The following is an 18,234-nucleotide window of genomic DNA, read 5'->3' on the forward strand; positions in this document are numbered from 1 at the left end:
ATTTCCCATTTGCATCAATTCTGAAAATTCAGCATAAACATTTTACTGTAGAATAAATAAACACGTTTTTGTAGTGCAACATGCCATGTCTAACCTTTGCAAATCGGGAAACACTTGGTCACATTCCTTACACTCCTGAATTGCATGTATCTCTCGGAGATCATTTTCACTCTCGAGTTTTTGTTGAAAGTCCTCCTCTACCATGGAGAATGCCGAGTGGGGTGTGCTGCATGGGAACTTCTGGTGATCCGCTAGTTCAGCCTTGGACTCAAAGAGCTGGTCACAGTCCTCACAGCGGTATTGCCGTTCTTCTGTGAAAAGAATTCAGGTGTTATCAGAACTAGGTGATCAGGAAGTACCACCACACACTGGCAGTTCTTATCGAATTACGGAAGACATAATAGAAATTATTTGGTTGTCCTTTCCACCACTTCCATTTTCACATGGATTAGAAATAGTAAATGTAGGGACTTCCCTGGCGGTCCAGTGGTTAAGACTCCGCACTTCCACCTCAGGGGGCACGAGTTTGATCCCTAGTTGGGGAACTAAGATCCCGAATACCGTGCAGTGTGGCAAAAAAAAAAGAAAAGAAAAAAAACATTGAATGTAAAGAAGCCAGGACAAAGCCTACAACAATAACAGAAGTGACTGCTGTGGCTCCCGTATAGCTTTCTTATCAGATAAAACTTTATGACGAAACCCTTCCAGGGTTTAATATTCACAGGATATTAAAAGTCATAATGACCACTTACTGAGCATCATTATGTCCTCAACCCTGTACATGGATTATTGATATTCCTAAAACCTGACCGTGAGGAATTATAGGTCAGATTTGTATCCCAATTTTCAGGTGAGGGTGTGGATGCTCAGAGAAGTTCAGTAACCAGTCAGGGATCATAGAGCTAAACGGTTATGTCAGACTTTGAAAACACATCTCCGTTCCATACCCTTCTCGCTGTGCCAGGTTACCTGGACGGGACATGGGACAGAGTCCCTATCTGAGCCGTACTTAAACCTGGCTAATATCAATAAACTTGGAAATGCTTTAACATTCGTCATTACTTATAATGTGACACAGCATGATTTTAGCACTTTTCTAGGCTCATTTATGTTCCCTCAGGGCCAGTGCTAACTGGCACGGCTTTGTTAAATAGCCAGCATATCATGCATTTGCACTTTAAATCACTAAGATAAATAAATGGTAATAGTGGGGACCAGAGATAGCAAGGCTATGGAGTGTCAGGTAGTGACGCCATTGTTTCTATTCTTTTTATTGGAATAGCTTTCAGCCCACTCATGAGGCCATACTATGCACTGATCACACAGATATCATCACAGAAGTCCTGCAAACAGCTCACAATGCTGAAAGACACAGGGGACAGCAACACGATACATCATCCCTGTGTTACAGACCTGCAGCCAGGACCTATATCCAGTTATTCATTGACCGAATGCTTTTGAGGGAATATTTTAGTCACCTACTGAATGTGAGTCATTTTGCTAGGGACTGAATACATAAGAAACCCAAGGAGATACACATGTGAACAACTAGTGTGATACATCTTATGACAGGTGCATGCACAGGCCTAAATTAGGAGCCCAGAGGAATATACCAAATCCATCTATCCTGAGGAAGAGAGGGTTCAGCAAAGATTTTGTAATGAGGAAGAATCAGCCAGGTGAAGCAGGATGAGGGAAGACATTTCAGGCGGTGGGAATACCACGGACCAATGACGAAGGCAAGAAAGAGCAGGGCAGGCTCGTGGAAAGGCAAAGCTATAGTAAAGTGTGACAGGTTTATAGGGTGCATGTAGGGGAGGAGTGGGCAATGAAGTTAGAGAGGGTAGCAGGTCACTAGGGGCTTTTTAGGTCCATGCTAAGAAGGGTACAGGAAAGCCACTGAAAGTTGGAATGCCCCATTGCAGCCTGAGAAGCCAAGCAGAGAGGTCAAACGGGTCGCTGCTGCTGTGATCCATATACGATACTGGTTCCGTTTAAACTAAACCAATAACAAAGGGGCCAGAAAAGTTAAGAAATTAGTATGTAGATTCAGTAGGGTTTGTCACCTTTGGACTTGGTTAAAGAAGAGGGAGCTATTTTAAAATAAATCACCTCAGCTGTAAGACAGGTTTCTCAATAACATGAACTGGGTAATGGAAACGTTTCCTACAGTTTGTGACACTATTCACATGTTTAAGATGTAAATTTAGGATCTCAGCCAGCAGTCTGAAAACAAACAACCTCCAGGCCTATGAAAAGGCATAGGCTTTAGAGACAGCAAGACCTCGGTTTGAATGCTACCACTTTCTAGCCATGTGGTCTTGGCCAATTTACTTAGCCTTATATGGCCTCATTTTCCTACCTGTATAATGGAAATAATTCCTTTCTTACAGGTTTGATCTACGTCTAAAAGACTAAACGAGACACTAAATGGAGAGCATAAAACATCTAGCATACAGTAGGTGTACAATGCATGTGTTTTATTTTCTCTTTTCTAAGAAACATTAAATCCTAGAAGTATGAAATACAAATCACCATGTAAACATTATAAACATTATATTTAACATATCGGGTATATGTATGGATATGCGTATGACACATTGAAAATGAAAAGCAACCGATGGGTTCCAGAGTGTTGTAAAGGCAGGTAATTTAGGAATGGTAGCCCTAAAAGAAAAATAGTCACCTCCATTTAGGCTTTTTAGAATAGTACAGTAACCATTTATATTAAAAAAGATAATTGTTTGAAAACCTTTTTAGAGCAAACATTCACTGATGAAAGATGCCTTGTACCAGAGACAACCCAAATTATTATTTTTTTTTATATCATCTGAACACTCCCTGCTGTCAAAGAGCCCTTTCCCACTGGGTCAGCCTCCCTATTCAGGCTCAAATTCTACCAGGCTAGTTAACAAGTCTGGGTTTCTGAGGCCATTGACTTGTCACAGTTTCTAAGAAGAAAACAAGTTCCAAAAGGCTCCTCAAAATACAACTGGTATAATCTACAAAGAGGCAGAATGCAGCTCAGCCAAAGGAGAAAAATGTTCAGGTAAAGAGCCAGCCAATAGTGGTAGCTTTCTTTGCAGGAGCTGCAGATGCAGAGGCTGAGGTTCTCCTGTTTGGAATGCCAGAGAGATGGGAAGTGGAGTCATCCTCACCTCTCACTGGTAACCCTTCCCAGTGGTTCTTCCAACTATAAAAACACTCTAGAGACACCACTAGATTATGCTAAATCAAATCACATTATATGAGGGGAGAGAAACAGGAAAAAGAAAGAAAAGTCTTAAATGCTCATCCCAATGATACAAATCAATACAAATAAAATTTCCTTTCACTTTTACCTGAATATACATCACTAGTAATTATAATTCTTTTATTTAATTATAATTCTTTTTGATCCCCCCTTCTTGAATTTGGAATAGGTCTCTGACAAATACAAATTCCTCTGGCTCTAAAGTTTCCTCATCTGTACTTTTCTCCCAATCCTCATGCCTCCAGCCCTCTCCCATATGGTCACGCTGGCTAGGATTTTACTCAAGTAGAAATACTTTTCCCGGTAATAGAACATTAGATGGGGGAAACAACTGCTAGATATACAAAAGCCCAAGACCAAGCTCCCTGAAATGACTTTTGTACAGTGAAAGGACTCTCACTATAGTCTAAGGCATTGACAAAAGGTTGACCTATGTGATGTCTCAGTCCAAACAGTCAAAATTCCTCTGACCTCCATTTCAGAGAAGACCTCTGCCTCCTTTAGCTTCACCGTAATATTAGCCAGATGTCATACCAAGAAAACAGCTACTCTATGAGAAGGAATTTCTTAAACCTGACATTGACTACCCAGGGAAACTAACAAGTACCAAGTGTGACGGACCCTTTGGCATGCTCCATCACAATCTCCAAATGAGGGTGGCGCGGATGGTGGCATGAGTGGTACTAACCGTGGATATCCGGTGCCATAGTGTCATGGGGATAGTCTTCACTCTTCATGAACAGCAGGAGCTCCTCTCCTGGTGCAATGTCTGCAACTACTCTATAAAATATCTTCAAGAGACAATGAAGGGGTTGGGGGAGAGAAAGAGAAGTGAATATTAAGAAAGGGCAAGATATACACTAAGATAACTGTACATTTTCCCGTACCTTAACAAAAATATTCCTTTTTATTTTCATCAAAAGAACTAGCTTTCCTGTTTTATACACTGAGAACTAGCCCTCTGATGACAAATGGAAAGCTGTGACTCTCATGCCAATTCATAAATCTTTTCCAGCTCCCACTTCACAAATCAAATTTTCTTAATGTGAGCCTTGCTGTGTCACATACACCCTGTGTAATGTTTAACAAAGAACAATCCCTTCTCTGAATTCCTTACTCTAGGGAGCCACACACATACTCAGAGAGTTGAATGTGTCTTGCGTTATCCAGCAGTGGCCTAGCGAAGACTGGCAGGGGCACAATTACTCCCCTCGAGCATGTTCTCAAAAGTAGCACCTTCTCAACAAGGAGCTTTGAAGGTAATAGGCTGGAGGGACACAACATAAAGAATCATGACAACAAGATCTGTGGAGAACATAGTCAAAGGAGAGCATTTGGTTTTTTAAAAACTGAATCCCTCTTTTACCAATCAAAAGTGCCACTCACGGGCTTCCCTGGTGGCACAGTGGTTGAGAGTCCGCCTGCCGATGCAGGGGACACGGGTTTGTGCCCCGGTCCGGGAAGATCCCACATGCCGCGGAGCGGCTGGGCCCGTGAGCCATGGCCGCTGAGCCTGCGCGTCCGGAGCCTGTGCTCCGCAACGGGCGAGGCCACAACAGTGAGAGGCCCACGTACCGCAAAAAAAAAGTGCCACTCACAGGTCCAGGACCTGCCATCATGACCCAGATACTGATCCCACTCTTTGAAAGCAGGCATTATGCCTTCAATTGATTCCTTTACCAGGGTTTGGGGGTGGTGCTTATTCCTCTTACTTTCTAGCAAAATGCTGATGAGAGGAAGGATTTAAGAAATCCATTAATAACTGACTAAAAAGCAGTGGGGCAAGTGTGGAAAAAACCCTGACCTATAATTTCCAAGAGCTGCCTACCTTTCCCCGACCAGCGTGGTTACCCTAGGTAGGTCATTGCCCAATCACCTTGTCTAGGATTCCGGGTTTCTTCATTTATAAAAGCATTTAATTCTGATTTGCAACATATACAAACATCGAATCATTATGTTGTACACCTGAAACTAATATAATGTTATATGTCAATTATATCTCAATATAAAAAGGATTCAATCATGAAAATATTTAAGGTGGCTTTTCTTTTTAACATAATATGTTCTTAGTTTTTAATTCTATTCTAGGATTATTTATTAAACAACGATTCCGTAACCAGATAGAGGTTATGAAAGAAAGAATAAAGTTATACAGTTAACTGGTGAAAATGAGAACAATTACATTCACACACACACACACACACACAAACACACACACAAATACCACCAAAAGCAACAATGACAACAATAAAACTAGGGATTCAATTCTGCTCAGTCTTGATGCAATGGGGAGAAAAACCACATAACACAAATTGGCACACCCTACTAAGAAATGGGAAGGATCTATTTTGAGAAGACATTGCTCTACCTGTGGTTTCTTACAGGACCACTTATTTCAAACTGAGAAAAGTTGAGTAATTTAACGTTTTATAAGATCAACAGAAATGTGCATAACTTTAATTATATTTATCTGTTTATCTCTTGAAAAGCAGGACATTAAACATAAGTACGTGCCTCTTCATTCCAGTAGGTGGCTCTAAACTCCAATTGTTTATTTTTCTTTAAAAAGACCAGAGCACAAAACTGTGCTAAATTCAAAAAATAACTCAATGAGGAGTATTTTCTGCTTAGTTTCTTTCCTGTCAAAATAAAATCATTTTTTTCATGCAACAGTAACTTAACCACATGAAGTTGCTTTATAGAAAATAACACCAAACATAAAATGTTGCCCTAATATAATATAACCTAAGATTCTTTATCTCTATCCTTAGATAAAATCCAGACTATCTTAGGAAAATTACTCTTTGTTATGTGCTGATTGTATAAAAACCAGAGAATTTACAGTTTGTATCTTATTAACCCTAACGTTCACATCTTCCCTTCTCTGGAAGTACACTCAGAGGAATAATTCTGCTCAAAAAGTTACCAGATTAAAAAAAAAAAAAAAAGTGTGCGTTTTCTTTTTCCCCCTAAACTTTCCAGTTAAATGCTTATTAGTGCCCTGTTTCATTCTAGAGTTCTATTTCCCCTTAGAAAACAATAGACTTCTCTCAACAGTTTGAATCACCTCTTCTTTTGGCATCTCTCAAAGGTTTAACTTATTAGCTTCCTTTCCAACAACATGTTGATATTTGAATTGTGACATATTAGAACTTTTCAGTGGCTTCTCGGAAACAGTGATGTTAAAGAGACAATATCCCGAAAGACCATAAAACAGTACAATTGTCGCTTTTGGGGAATACTGCAGAGACACACATGCCAGATCACTGGAAGAAAGTATTATGATATCATTATTTTCTTTTGAATAATAGAGTCCACTATTAATCATGTCTCTTTTAATTCCATTTTAGATTTACTCAATCCAGTGTGAACAGCCCAAGAAACAAAAGAAAGTGATAGATACACTGTAACTATACATTAGAAAGATAATTCTCTTTGCCGGGACACAGATCACTACTGTAATTTCCCTTTAAGTGTCCAGATTGTCATGTGAAGAATACTGAGTGCATAAAAAATAAAAGACACGGAAGAGCATTGATGTTGGCTTTATTTACTGGAGGTAAAAGGTGACATTCCAGGCCACGAAAGGCAAGGCAAAGCAGAGTGGGTTTTAACTTCAGGGTGTTCTTTTCGATTTTAAGTGAATTTTTATGGTGCTCATGAAACTGAGGTTTGAAAAGAACTGGCAAGAGCCCGAAGTAATGAGGGCAGATTCTGGGCATGCTTCCTCATATCGCAGTAAGAATGTGCCTTGAAGCCCCATCTACCGCCCTTAGAAATCCAGTGCTTTTTTCAAGGTGTTGTTACCACTTGCCATTTCATTATATCTCAACTCTTTGGATTTTACAGAGACTTAAGCAAAATTATGTCTTTGCTCTTATAATTACAATGGTCCCAAAGTGTAATTTGAATGCTTGAATCCAGAGATGTCTACATACAAAGCTGGTTTATGTTCTAGCAATAACAATACACCAGCAGGCGTTTGAGAAGTGAGAGAAGTAGTTTAAATGAAAACATAATGACAATTTGTTGCCTCAAAACAATTATGTGGGGGAAAGATGGAATGTAATGTTGGAGGAATCAAGCCTTTCAGAAAAAAAAGTTATCGCGTCTATGCTTTTATGTTAGAAAATGGGTCTTTCAGCAAATAAAAATATAATAAAGAACGGAAGTGATTTATGTAGCTTCTCCCGCAGGTTTGTCTATTAAGTATGCTTGACCATGATTATAAAAATGTAATCATAACATCTTTAAAATCAGTGTATACTCAAAATTTCGGCTATATATTGCAGTCCTATGAATTACATGTCATCTGAGTTATGTACCCGAAGCAGAGACATGACTAATATAACCTCTCTGGGTTTTGTGTTAGATAAAAATGGAAGGGAATCAATTCCTCTGTTAAACTCCATAAAAGAGTTAACAGGTCTCTTCCATCAGGAAGTTTTATGGAAAAAGTTATCTGGAACCAAAATAAAAATGTCCTGGATCTGGGATTTTGTGACGAATTCAACTCAAGTATTTAAAGAGGGGCTCAAAATCTCACTTAGAAAAAGTTGGAATGGATACAAAAGGGTTGTAGAGTTATTATTTTGCTGTGTGTCTCTCAGAATGCTCTGCTAGAAGGGAGAAGACAATCTCTCCCAATATAAGGTGAAAAATGAGAGGAATGGGGCCTTTTAGTATAAGAAAATAGGATTATATGAGAATTCCATTTTTTAAAAGTCATGATAAATATTTAAAAACTGTGTTAACTCCTTTAGAGTTTTCTATTTGGTAGCTAATACCAAATTCCAGAAACACAACATGTTATGAACATGACCTAACTCTCCATATATCGGAAACTTTTGAAAGTTGAGGTGGTCTTTTCATTTTATCATAGAAAAAATTTAATTTTTCCAATATCTTGCTGGACTCTTTTTAATTTTTCCAGAAAGCTTTATCTCTGTCCTTGTAAGTATGGATATTATATCTAAATCCCTGAATACTTTAATTTATAAGAATAAATATTATAGTAAATGGTTTAATAGATCGTTCTATATTCTTTTATTTTAAAATTTGCCAAAATATCACGCTAGTGAAATTTCTTAATATTTTTTAAAAAATTCTAAAGCACTCAGATATTTGAAGATAAAACAAGAAATCCCTCAAATTGTTCACTTTTACTACTGGTGAAATTCACAATTTAAGGCATAAGTATATATTATGCATGTATATAGGAATTACTCTAAAAAATAATTATTATTCTTAATTTATTTTAATCAAACCTTGAAAAGGTTCCAAATGTCAAAAGGATATCTGTTCAGTTAATATTCATAAGGCTAAGCTAAAGGTAAAAGGCAGTGGTGATGTGGATTTGATTTAGCAAATTTTAGACTGCCAAAATGTTTATTTTCATACAACGTTATATATAAGTATACATGTGCTTGGATATATTATATATTTTATATGTGATTTATAAATGTGGCAAAGTATACATTTTAGGGACATTTTAAAATCTGCACAAGATATTAGTAATCTCATATTTTACATATTAATATAAATTAATATTTAATGGCATATGATTAATTCTATTATATATCATATAAGTTATATACAATGATATATTTTATAAATTGCATATTATATGTAATATATGTTATAGATAACTATTTATTATAGACAGTTGGAACTGAAATTAATCATACTTTATTAAATATTCATTTTCTTTTGTCATTTAAGCCCAAGAGGACAGCCACTAAAGAGAGTATGGACAGTTATAAGCATTCTGATAGCAAAGGTAATAGGCTATAAAAGACTTTCAGATTAATTCTGTTTTGTACTGTCACAGCCTGTGTTCAACCGATTCCTCCATCAAATTGATGATGCTACCATTTGTATTTATATAGATGGCAATAATGTGGGTTCTTGTTTATTATCCTATAAAGTAGAAAAATCTAGAATCTGTCAGACCAGACTTGCTGTCTAGTTTGCTATGCTTGGATCGATTCAAAGTATTATGCTTGTATTACTGAGACAGAAGAAAAATTCAGTGCACAGAGGGAAAACAAGAAAGAAAGAAAACATCATTTACTTTTAAAAAGATGAATAAGGACTCATTGTTATGAATTCCCATTTATTTTTCCTGGTCAAGCACTGGAAGTTTTATTTATGCTTAATAGACTGCATTTGGCATGTCTGAAAATGGCAGAAGTGTGAATTATGAGTGACCTTCAACCTATTCAGGAAGTTGTAATAATTGAAATAATAGAGAAATGTACTCCCTGCAAAACCTGTACCGAGAGACAACTTTTTCAGACTATTGCCGTCTTTTCACTTTGAAGTAGACAGTTGATTTCTTCCTTCCCACCTCCCAACAATCAGCCTGAATGCTTTATTTTCTATAGCTTCATTCAATTTACCAGTCCGAAGGCTAGGAAAAGCTGAATGGAACTTTAATGTTTAGAGTGTGGATAGAAGGGGAGATAAGTGACCATTTGCATGTCTGAACAAAGTCAATATTTGATATGAACACATCTGTCAGTCTTGGTGCTGCAGAGGTAACATCAAGTCCACAGAGACAACGTGTGCATATGTGCTGGCTTTAGGAAACTTGCTCTGGACCCCTGATCTTTCCATAGCAACATGGGAAACCCCTACTCAGGAGGGCAAGAGTGACAAGTTTTTAACCTCTGAAAGAAGGACCCTATTACACATTCTAATCCTGATTAGTAAGAGATAACTAAAAGTGTCTTCAGCAGGCAGAGAATGATGACAGAATGTAAAGATATTTGTGCAACAGAATGTAAGCATTATCGTGGCCAAGCTTCGCTAAAGCAAACCATCCTTAGTTTCCTTAGTTCCTCCAAAGACATAGTATCCCGAATTTGTCTTTAAGGTAACAGTCTAAAGACTATAAAATATCAACTGAGAAATGTCAGGTACTGTCTTGCTGTATCTGCTTCCAAAACAAAATTATATGTATCCACTGGCTATTTTCAGAACAAAACTACTAATGAAGGAGAAGTTCTGCCCCACACATTTTTATCTCTTCATTAAGAACATGAAGAGAAAGCCAAGTGTAATTTATTGGATGAAACAAAACAGAAAGGATTGACTGTTGACTCTAGTTTGCAAGAACAGGGCAAGTGATAAAGATACACATTATTATACCTGGAGCCTACAGGGTACCCAGCCTGGAAGCCTTGCAAGTTGTCCTGTTAATTAACCTCTAAGGATCTCTCTACAGACCCCACAAGAAATATTCATTAGACACCTGTCTTTAATGTGGCCATTTTGTCTGACTCTAAGAAAATTGATCATTCTGAACAGTTTCAGAATGCTTGGAAAGTCAGGAAGCTAAAGATCCTCTTTGGGTTTTTTACTAGACTGGAGATGTTTCTTGTGTTCTTGACCAACATGTTTTCCTCCTTGACGACTGGCTTGTAATGAATTCTGACAACTATCTTTTTGGTACCATTCCAGAAATAGCTGGAGTCTGGTATGGTTGTGATGCTTTTAGATCTTCCTGAATGAAAAGTGTTGTGTACATGCAAATATTAATTACTTAGAATGTGCAGATCATCTTTTTTCAATTTACGTGGTTTGTGGGTCTTGGTAAAAATTCCTAGTCTGTGTAGTGCGATGGCAGGGTTGTGTGCTGGGCATAATTACATGAGGGAAACTTTTCTGTGGGGAGGGGATGCTATTTGTTTTATCATGTAAATATCAAATGACAGACTATGTCTGAGACAGTTTCATCTTCGGGTGAAGGAAGTAACTTATCAGCCAGACAGCATCCCCCCAAAGTCAGCTTAGGCACCGTTCACAAAGCCAGTCTCTGGGTATTGCCAGCTGGCATTCATCTTAAAACAGCAGAGCATAACTTTGGTATAAAAGTGGAACTTGACTTAAAAGCAAAGCAAAGAAAATGGCCAAAGCCAATAATAATTTTAACATCAAAAGAGGTCATAGAAAATGTGGACAGAAATCCTTGTAAAGGAAGAGCAAATTAACAAATTACCTGACAGTTGACGCAAACATGTTGAAAAAGTAGAGAGAGGCTAAGATACTACATTTTGCTTTTTTGCACAAATTGCATTAATTGAATGATGTAGGCATACATTTTTTTTTTCAGTAAAAAGCCAAAGAAAATAACTTGATAACTGAGTCCATAATAAGCCTGCAATAATAATACTGTTATAGTGTCACAGCAGCCTGATAGCACCGCTGACGTGGACCCAGGGAGAGGGAAAGTGGGTGTGCCAGTTCAGCCATGATGGTCCTGGAAGCAGTTAAAACTTTATAAGGTAAAGCACAAACGAGAACAATGCCTGATCCAACTGAAAACACTGTAGAATCTTGCTGCTGTTCCTCAACGACAAGGGAGCTGGCAGAATCCTCTAAGTGAATTCTGACCTTGTATTCTCTGAAGGGCACTCCTTCTTCTAGATCTTATTTCTTCAAAATATACATCGGGCATTAGATAATCTCTTATCGACACATTTTGTTTTCTTCAGAGGGAACAGCAGACTTCTCTTAGTCTACTTACTAAATACCAGCTGTCAAGGGCCTGTTTAAAAATGAAAGGACTTATCACCTTGTGTAAATGACAAGATTAATAATGTCTTGGGTTTCTGAGAACTTTATTCCACTTGTAGACCATGTTAGGGCAGGCCAAGAGCTTGAATGAAATTACGTTCCTTTCTGTGATGCACACCTATAAAATGTTACCCCAAATCACATGCCCAGATCTTTCTCATTATCATGAGTGGAAAGGTAGGTCTTGTGTAAGTCGAAAAAGTTCACTTACACGAATTGGGCCACAGTGACCTGTCTGATTACAACGAAAATGGTTTCACCATGAAGAAGTATTAGAGAAAAACTTGTGTCCAGAGAGCTATTTCGTAAGTACACGAAACTTGTGAACATATCCTAGATAAGAACTGGCCTGATGTGAGGTACCTAGGGGTCTGTGGGTCCACTTGCCTTTGATCTAGGTGAAGGGTATAGCAATGTGGAGGTCTGAGGAAACTCATCAAAGGATGGAGGGAAAGGCGGGAGCAGGGTGAGAGCAAATCTAATGCAACATGCTCCCTCCACCCATCAAAATGGGTGTAAAAGTAAGATATCTACAAGACAACAAAGAAAAGGACATCAAAATATCCAGATTTAAAAACAAACACTCAGTAAATCATCTGGGTGTTTGGCCCACTTGACGTTAAACACATGGGTGCTTCCAGATGTAATGAAATCTCTGAATAATTAATAAACCATTTTCATGCTTCCTCTACATATTCGGTCCTCTTGAGGACCTGTTCTGGAAAGAACTTTCATTATCCAATTCTCTGCCTTTCCTTGTGCTCTGATCTACCTCCCAGTGCCAGTTCTGGATCCTCAACCAGGCATAATTCAGACCATTAAAATGTAAAGATATGGACGCATTGTCTGTCTCAGTAAAAATTTCCAGCTAAAGCCTGTGCCGCAGCAGTATAGCTATGTAACACTGTACAAAAACTTTAAGGAATAAGGGGAAAAATAATTAGGACTTCAAGGATAAAGAGCCTTGGGTGTTTTTAGTGGATCTACTATTTTATGACTGGAGTGTGACTTAATTTACTAGTGTCTTTGGCGCGGCCTTCTTTTACAAAGATAAATTACCGTAGTTAATACAATATTTTCGGGGGGGATAAGGATATCAGTCAGAAGCTGCAGCTGCTTAGAAATTATGGTTTAGCAAGTATGCCAGTGTTTTCAGAATTTCTATCTCCAAAAACATGACTGCAATAATTTTGAAAACATGAAAAGAAAAAGACATCTAAAAACAATAAACTCGAGTCTTCTAGGCAGCACTGTCAAGAAAAAAGGTGCCACAAAGCTTACTCTGGGCTGAAAAAAAGAAATCCGCAATAAAATAACTTGCAGAGATCTATTGGAAGATTTAAACTCTGAAAAATCCCCTCAGATAAAATGCTTGTAGAGAGGTATTAGGAAAATGTTCATTGAATAGCCTTTGCCTTTATGATACAAAACAGATTGCACACTTTATCAGCTTTACCTGAAAATCTAAACCTAGGCTGTTTCTAAGTACCTCATCACCCCAAACAAATCAAATACAAGTTTTACCCAAGACAACATGTTTTGACTGTCCCACTATGATCAAACTGTATTATCACGTTTAGCAGACACATTAATTCTCTTTTGTAGAACTCCTTCACATCATTATAAAACTGATCAAAATTGACTAAACTTGACCTTTAATATTAGAATTTTAAAAAATACATATCTTTGCAAAAGTAAACTATAATTTATACCCTCCTTTTTGTTTTAGGTCATCTTTTCCCTTCTTTGTTGGACGCCCTAATTATTACAATGACTAGCTTGTAGTTGAAAGATTCCCCTGAAATTCTTCATTGTTAAAGCCCAGGACTTCTTTAAAATTCATTTTATAAACTTGAGCTCTATCTAAGAATCAGAGCAAAGAGGAACACTTTTTACAGTTTTTTGTCGCGTGCTTAATTTGCTTTTGTGTGTGCAGGTGAGTTGATGTTGTTAATGTTTAATAATTACTCCTGATCCAGGGTGCCTCTTTATATCTGGATATTAAATAATATGTCACACAGTGGGAGCGTTCATTATGAGATGAGTTGTGCTTATTCACCATTTGGCAGCTCCTATATTCCTCACAGAAAACAGAGTGAAAAAATAGACCTAGAGAATCTCTTTAGTCAGCTCTTTTATCATTGTACCTAGTCCAACATTCACATTTCAAAGCTGCCTGGAATTGCTAGTCTTAATTGGCTTTTAGAAAAGATGCATACATGCTTATAGATGAGTGTGTTTACAATATATGCATACACGATTTTGATGTCTGCTCTCGTTTGTCTTGTCAACTGGGTTGAGTGTGATTGTATGCATATCTGTCTATCACACAAATCTGACTTTTACCTCTGACTTTCCTCTCATCGTTTATGGGTGAACTTACTTGACCATATAATGTCAATTTCACAACTATGTTATTTGATATGTACTCTCTTACCATCTTTGAGTTCTGCCAGCATAATACATAAGTTTAAAATGAGAACTTACAGAAATAATAGTGTATGTCTAATATTGGCCTTCTATGGTTTTCCTGATTAACTATTTTCCCTGATTCTTCAGTTAAAGTATGTAAACATGCTCTTCATTAAGATACAAAACCATCATATTTTCTTTCGAAAGCAATGCATTTTACAATGTGTACCTCAAAAGTAACCATGTGAAAATGATAAATGCCTACTCTAATAAGCAATCTAATTCATACTTAAGAACATCAAAATAGTTTCCTTTTTTAATGAGATCACAATTCCCAAGGACAAGAGTATATTTATTAAAAAATATGAGACCCATAACTATTAAATGAAAAAATGTATTGGCCACAAGTCTCATTCTTCAACCATCTTTTCACTGATCCTACAACAGTTTTATCTGTCTAAGGAAATAGCTCCTGTTGTCAGTAAATATGGATAGCAAATAATTGTTATGATATAATTACATTATTTCATCTTACAGCTGCCTTTTGAGGTCTTCCAGTTCCTTTTTTAGGAAGCATCACACGCACAATTCCCTCATTTACAACACCTATGTAATTCCCACACCTACATATAGTCAGTGCTCAGAAATGTTTGTTGTTGATGGTGACAGTAACTCATATGACGGACTTGGGGTATTTTCTGCTTACAATCAATAGCTAATTTAATAATGTTTTCCTTTGTCAATAATGTCTCTTATTTTCTTACAACAAAGGGAAAAAACATTTGATTGGTTTATTATTTTTGATATATGTTGAAGATTTTAAAATGATTCCCATTTAAACCTAATTTTATAATTTACTACCTCTTATACAGTTTAGTCAGTAAAAATTATCTAGTAGCTGGTAAAATGCCAAAGAATAATCTCATAACAATGATTGAAACAGAGTCTTAGACCATATGACGCTAGCATTACTTACCAACTTTCAAATGGAAACATCTAATTTAAACTTTTCTTTTTCTTGGTGGTGATTTTCATAGTAGATTTGCCAAGCAACCATTTTAATATGGTCTTTGAAACATATCTGATTTACACAACCATCGGTTTAAAAGAAATAAATGATGATAATATAACTATATTCTAACTCAACGATGTTTATAAAACAAAAATTAGCAGGTTGAAGTTCTTGTTGTTTTAAGTATTGTCATACTAAGTTACAAGATTCATAACCTCACTTTATTGGGTGCAAAATATGTTTCTTGATATTTTCATGATCTTGTTTCATAGTTATTGTTATTAAAGTTAACCTCACTGCATGAGCCTCCATAAAGCAATTTCCAGCAGTGATACTTTTAAACATTTCACATAAACAACAACAAAAAAATGTTATTTGATTAATCTAAAAGGGTTTCTCGTTTATAATTAGGCAAATCAAATGCATAATCAGACAAGTTCACACGTAGATCATACATATACCACTACCTATTATTTAAAATAAAATCTATATAATATTTCAAGTGTATCACTTCCAATTTCTGCAGAAATTCAATGTTCTTGATTAGTTCAGTACTTTCTATGAATGTCTCCTTATTATGATAGCAAAGGAAAAAAAAGGTAAAGAACAGCTACTAATAAGTAGTATTCAGTTCTTAAATCATTCAGTCATTCCCAGAAAACTAGAGCATTTATGAAGTTTACTAGCACAAAATGAAAAAACTACCCAAAAAAGAAGTACTGAAAATGACTTTATTCTGCATCTTATATTTGGGCATTACCTTTCACCATATCGACAAACAGGCCACAAGGGTCTACTGAAGCTCACTGTTATTTTTATTCTTCAGGCTTCACTGATACTTTAGTGCTCTCCAAGAAAGACAAGAAAATCTTTACAACATACCTGATCATTTATCTGGCATGCAACGAGGTTGTGCTGATCATAACAGCCAGCGAACCTGATGTACTTGAGCCAGCTTCCTACATCTGGTTGACTAGCATCTATGCAGAACTTCACATTGCAAAACTCATCTAAGATCTAGAAGGAAGAAGACGAGAACAATCAATTTCCATTATCAGTTCATTCATTAGAATGGTTAATTGCTTGAAAATATTTTATTCAAATGTATGTTTCCTCCTTTGAATCCTTAAGAGAAAAAAAGTCAGACAGCATGCATATTAATAAAGAAGGAATAATAATAAGTTATCTTAGAAGTGGCAATGTACTGCCTTTAAAGGAACAAAGCAATTGTAAATTATTACAAAAAATTAGTTGGTTTTAAAAATGCTCGATTCCTTGTTATGAATGAATGAGTGCTATTGCCTTAATTTTATCCAATGTGATTTTTATCAAAAATAATATTGAGCAGCATATATTAACATAATATTTCTAAACTATACAAGTCAATATTTTAGGTTCAGATAATCTTCCCTTGTAAGTGTATACTTTCACAATTTTTGCACTTTAAATTAGTGCAGTTTAAAAACTTTAATCCAAATATTGTCAAATTCCTTTTCAGTTTGCATTGCACTACCGTGAAACAAATCACACCCGTAATTGAAGAAGATAATAAGATTTGTCTCACTGATGCTTCCCACCAAACTAAAGAAAAACAAATGAAAATAAATAATTGGTAAACACTTGTGCAAAATATGTCAACCTAAAGTTTTAGGTAACACATGCCAATGCACATTTCAATTTTATGTTTCATAAGTAAAATACCAAAACTGGCTTGTGAACAAGTAAAAAATATGTAAGAATATTGACATAAATTGCCATCATTATATACGGTTGTGTATGTTAGTGTTGTTATTTTTCATGAGATTTTATGTTTCATGAGATTTTATGTTTAGCCTATGCTAAATATTAATCACTACTCAGGATACCTATTAAACAAAAATTAAGATGGGAAGTGTCCATTTTTAAGGTCTTGTCTACCGAAAGGAGGCTATTCGGATTCAATAGTAGCAATAATGTTTTATACATCAATATTAAAAGCTGCATAGTTGTTGACCTGATGGTAAATAACTAGAAAGTCTGGTAATGTTAATGTCAATCAGCGCAAACTTGAGGAAGTTTCCTATCAAAGACTAAACAATATAGTCTAGAACATTAATTGATGAATTAAATAACCCCCTCCCCACCCCCCCCTCAGAACTCTGCTGTATCTATACCTATAGAAGTTAAAACTAAACACTCGGGTGCATAGACCAAAAGCAATTTTGCACAGAATTCAGGTAATCACCCAGTTGCAGATTCAAGTCATTAACTCACCACAAACTTCAAGAAGAAGCCCAGGACTCTGAGGGCTCTAGTCAAGAGGCATTATGCATAAGCCTTTGGCCATGAGGCAATTAAAGGGCAATAAGTAGTCCCACAATTTTACAAAGAAAAATTGAAACATAAGATAGGAATAATAATTGACACACACCACACACACACACACACACAATCTTTTTCAAGGAGGCCTCTTCGCACCACCACCAACAAAAAGTCTATGTTAAATACCCTCTCTAGTGAGAAGAACAGATTTTAACAATTTCTCATTTATAAAATTACAAACTTTAAGTTGTTTTCTTCAACTTTCAATGCTGAGCAGCTTAAATGGCAACTTGAGATTACCCCCCTCCTCACATGTCTGGAAACATAAATAACATCTGCAATACACACTTTAAAACAGTAAAAGGTTGGGATTGTTGTTTTATTTTTCAGTTTGTTTGATTTCTGGTTGATATTTGCTGTTTGTTTTCTTGACTAGCCCCCCTCCCCCCCAAAAAAAGGTAGTTCTACTAACACACTAGAGAAATATTTAATGAAGGAAACAGGGTGAAGGCAGTGAAATGCAACACCAATTCCATTTCATATTTGCAGAAAGACGTGGGAAACTTATTAATTTCAAAGTCAAAAATCATTTATCCCCTTAGCTTTCTAGCATTCCCTTTTTGCGAGGGTAAGTACTGCATATACACATAAAAATTCTAGGTGTAAGTTTACTCCG

General features: G+C 36.4%; 1 protein-coding gene across 11 annotated transcripts in view; it reads right to left on the reverse strand.

The window, feature by feature from the left end:
- MECOM (MDS1 and EVI1 complex locus) overlaps positions 1-18,234 on the reverse strand; it is a 568,305-nt gene that overhangs the window by 44,159 nt on the left and 505,912 nt on the right. For all 11 annotated transcript variants that reach the window (XM_012533299.3, XM_033429566.2, XM_004270573.4 and 8 more), the window contains 3 exons: positions 16,140-16,274; positions 3,942-4,044; positions 95-311 (listed from right to left, as the gene is read on the reverse strand). In XM_012533299.3, the coding sequence (XP_012388753.2) occupies positions 95-311; positions 3,942-4,044; positions 16,140-16,274 (455 nt within the window). The remainder of the gene's footprint in view (positions 1-94; positions 312-3,941; positions 4,045-16,139; positions 16,275-18,234) is intronic.

This window comes from Orcinus orca, chromosome 5 (assembly GCF_937001465.1).
Source record: "Orcinus orca chromosome 5, mOrcOrc1.1, whole genome shotgun sequence".
Taxonomy (NCBI): Eukaryota; Metazoa; Chordata; class Mammalia; order Artiodactyla; family Delphinidae; genus Orcinus; species Orcinus orca.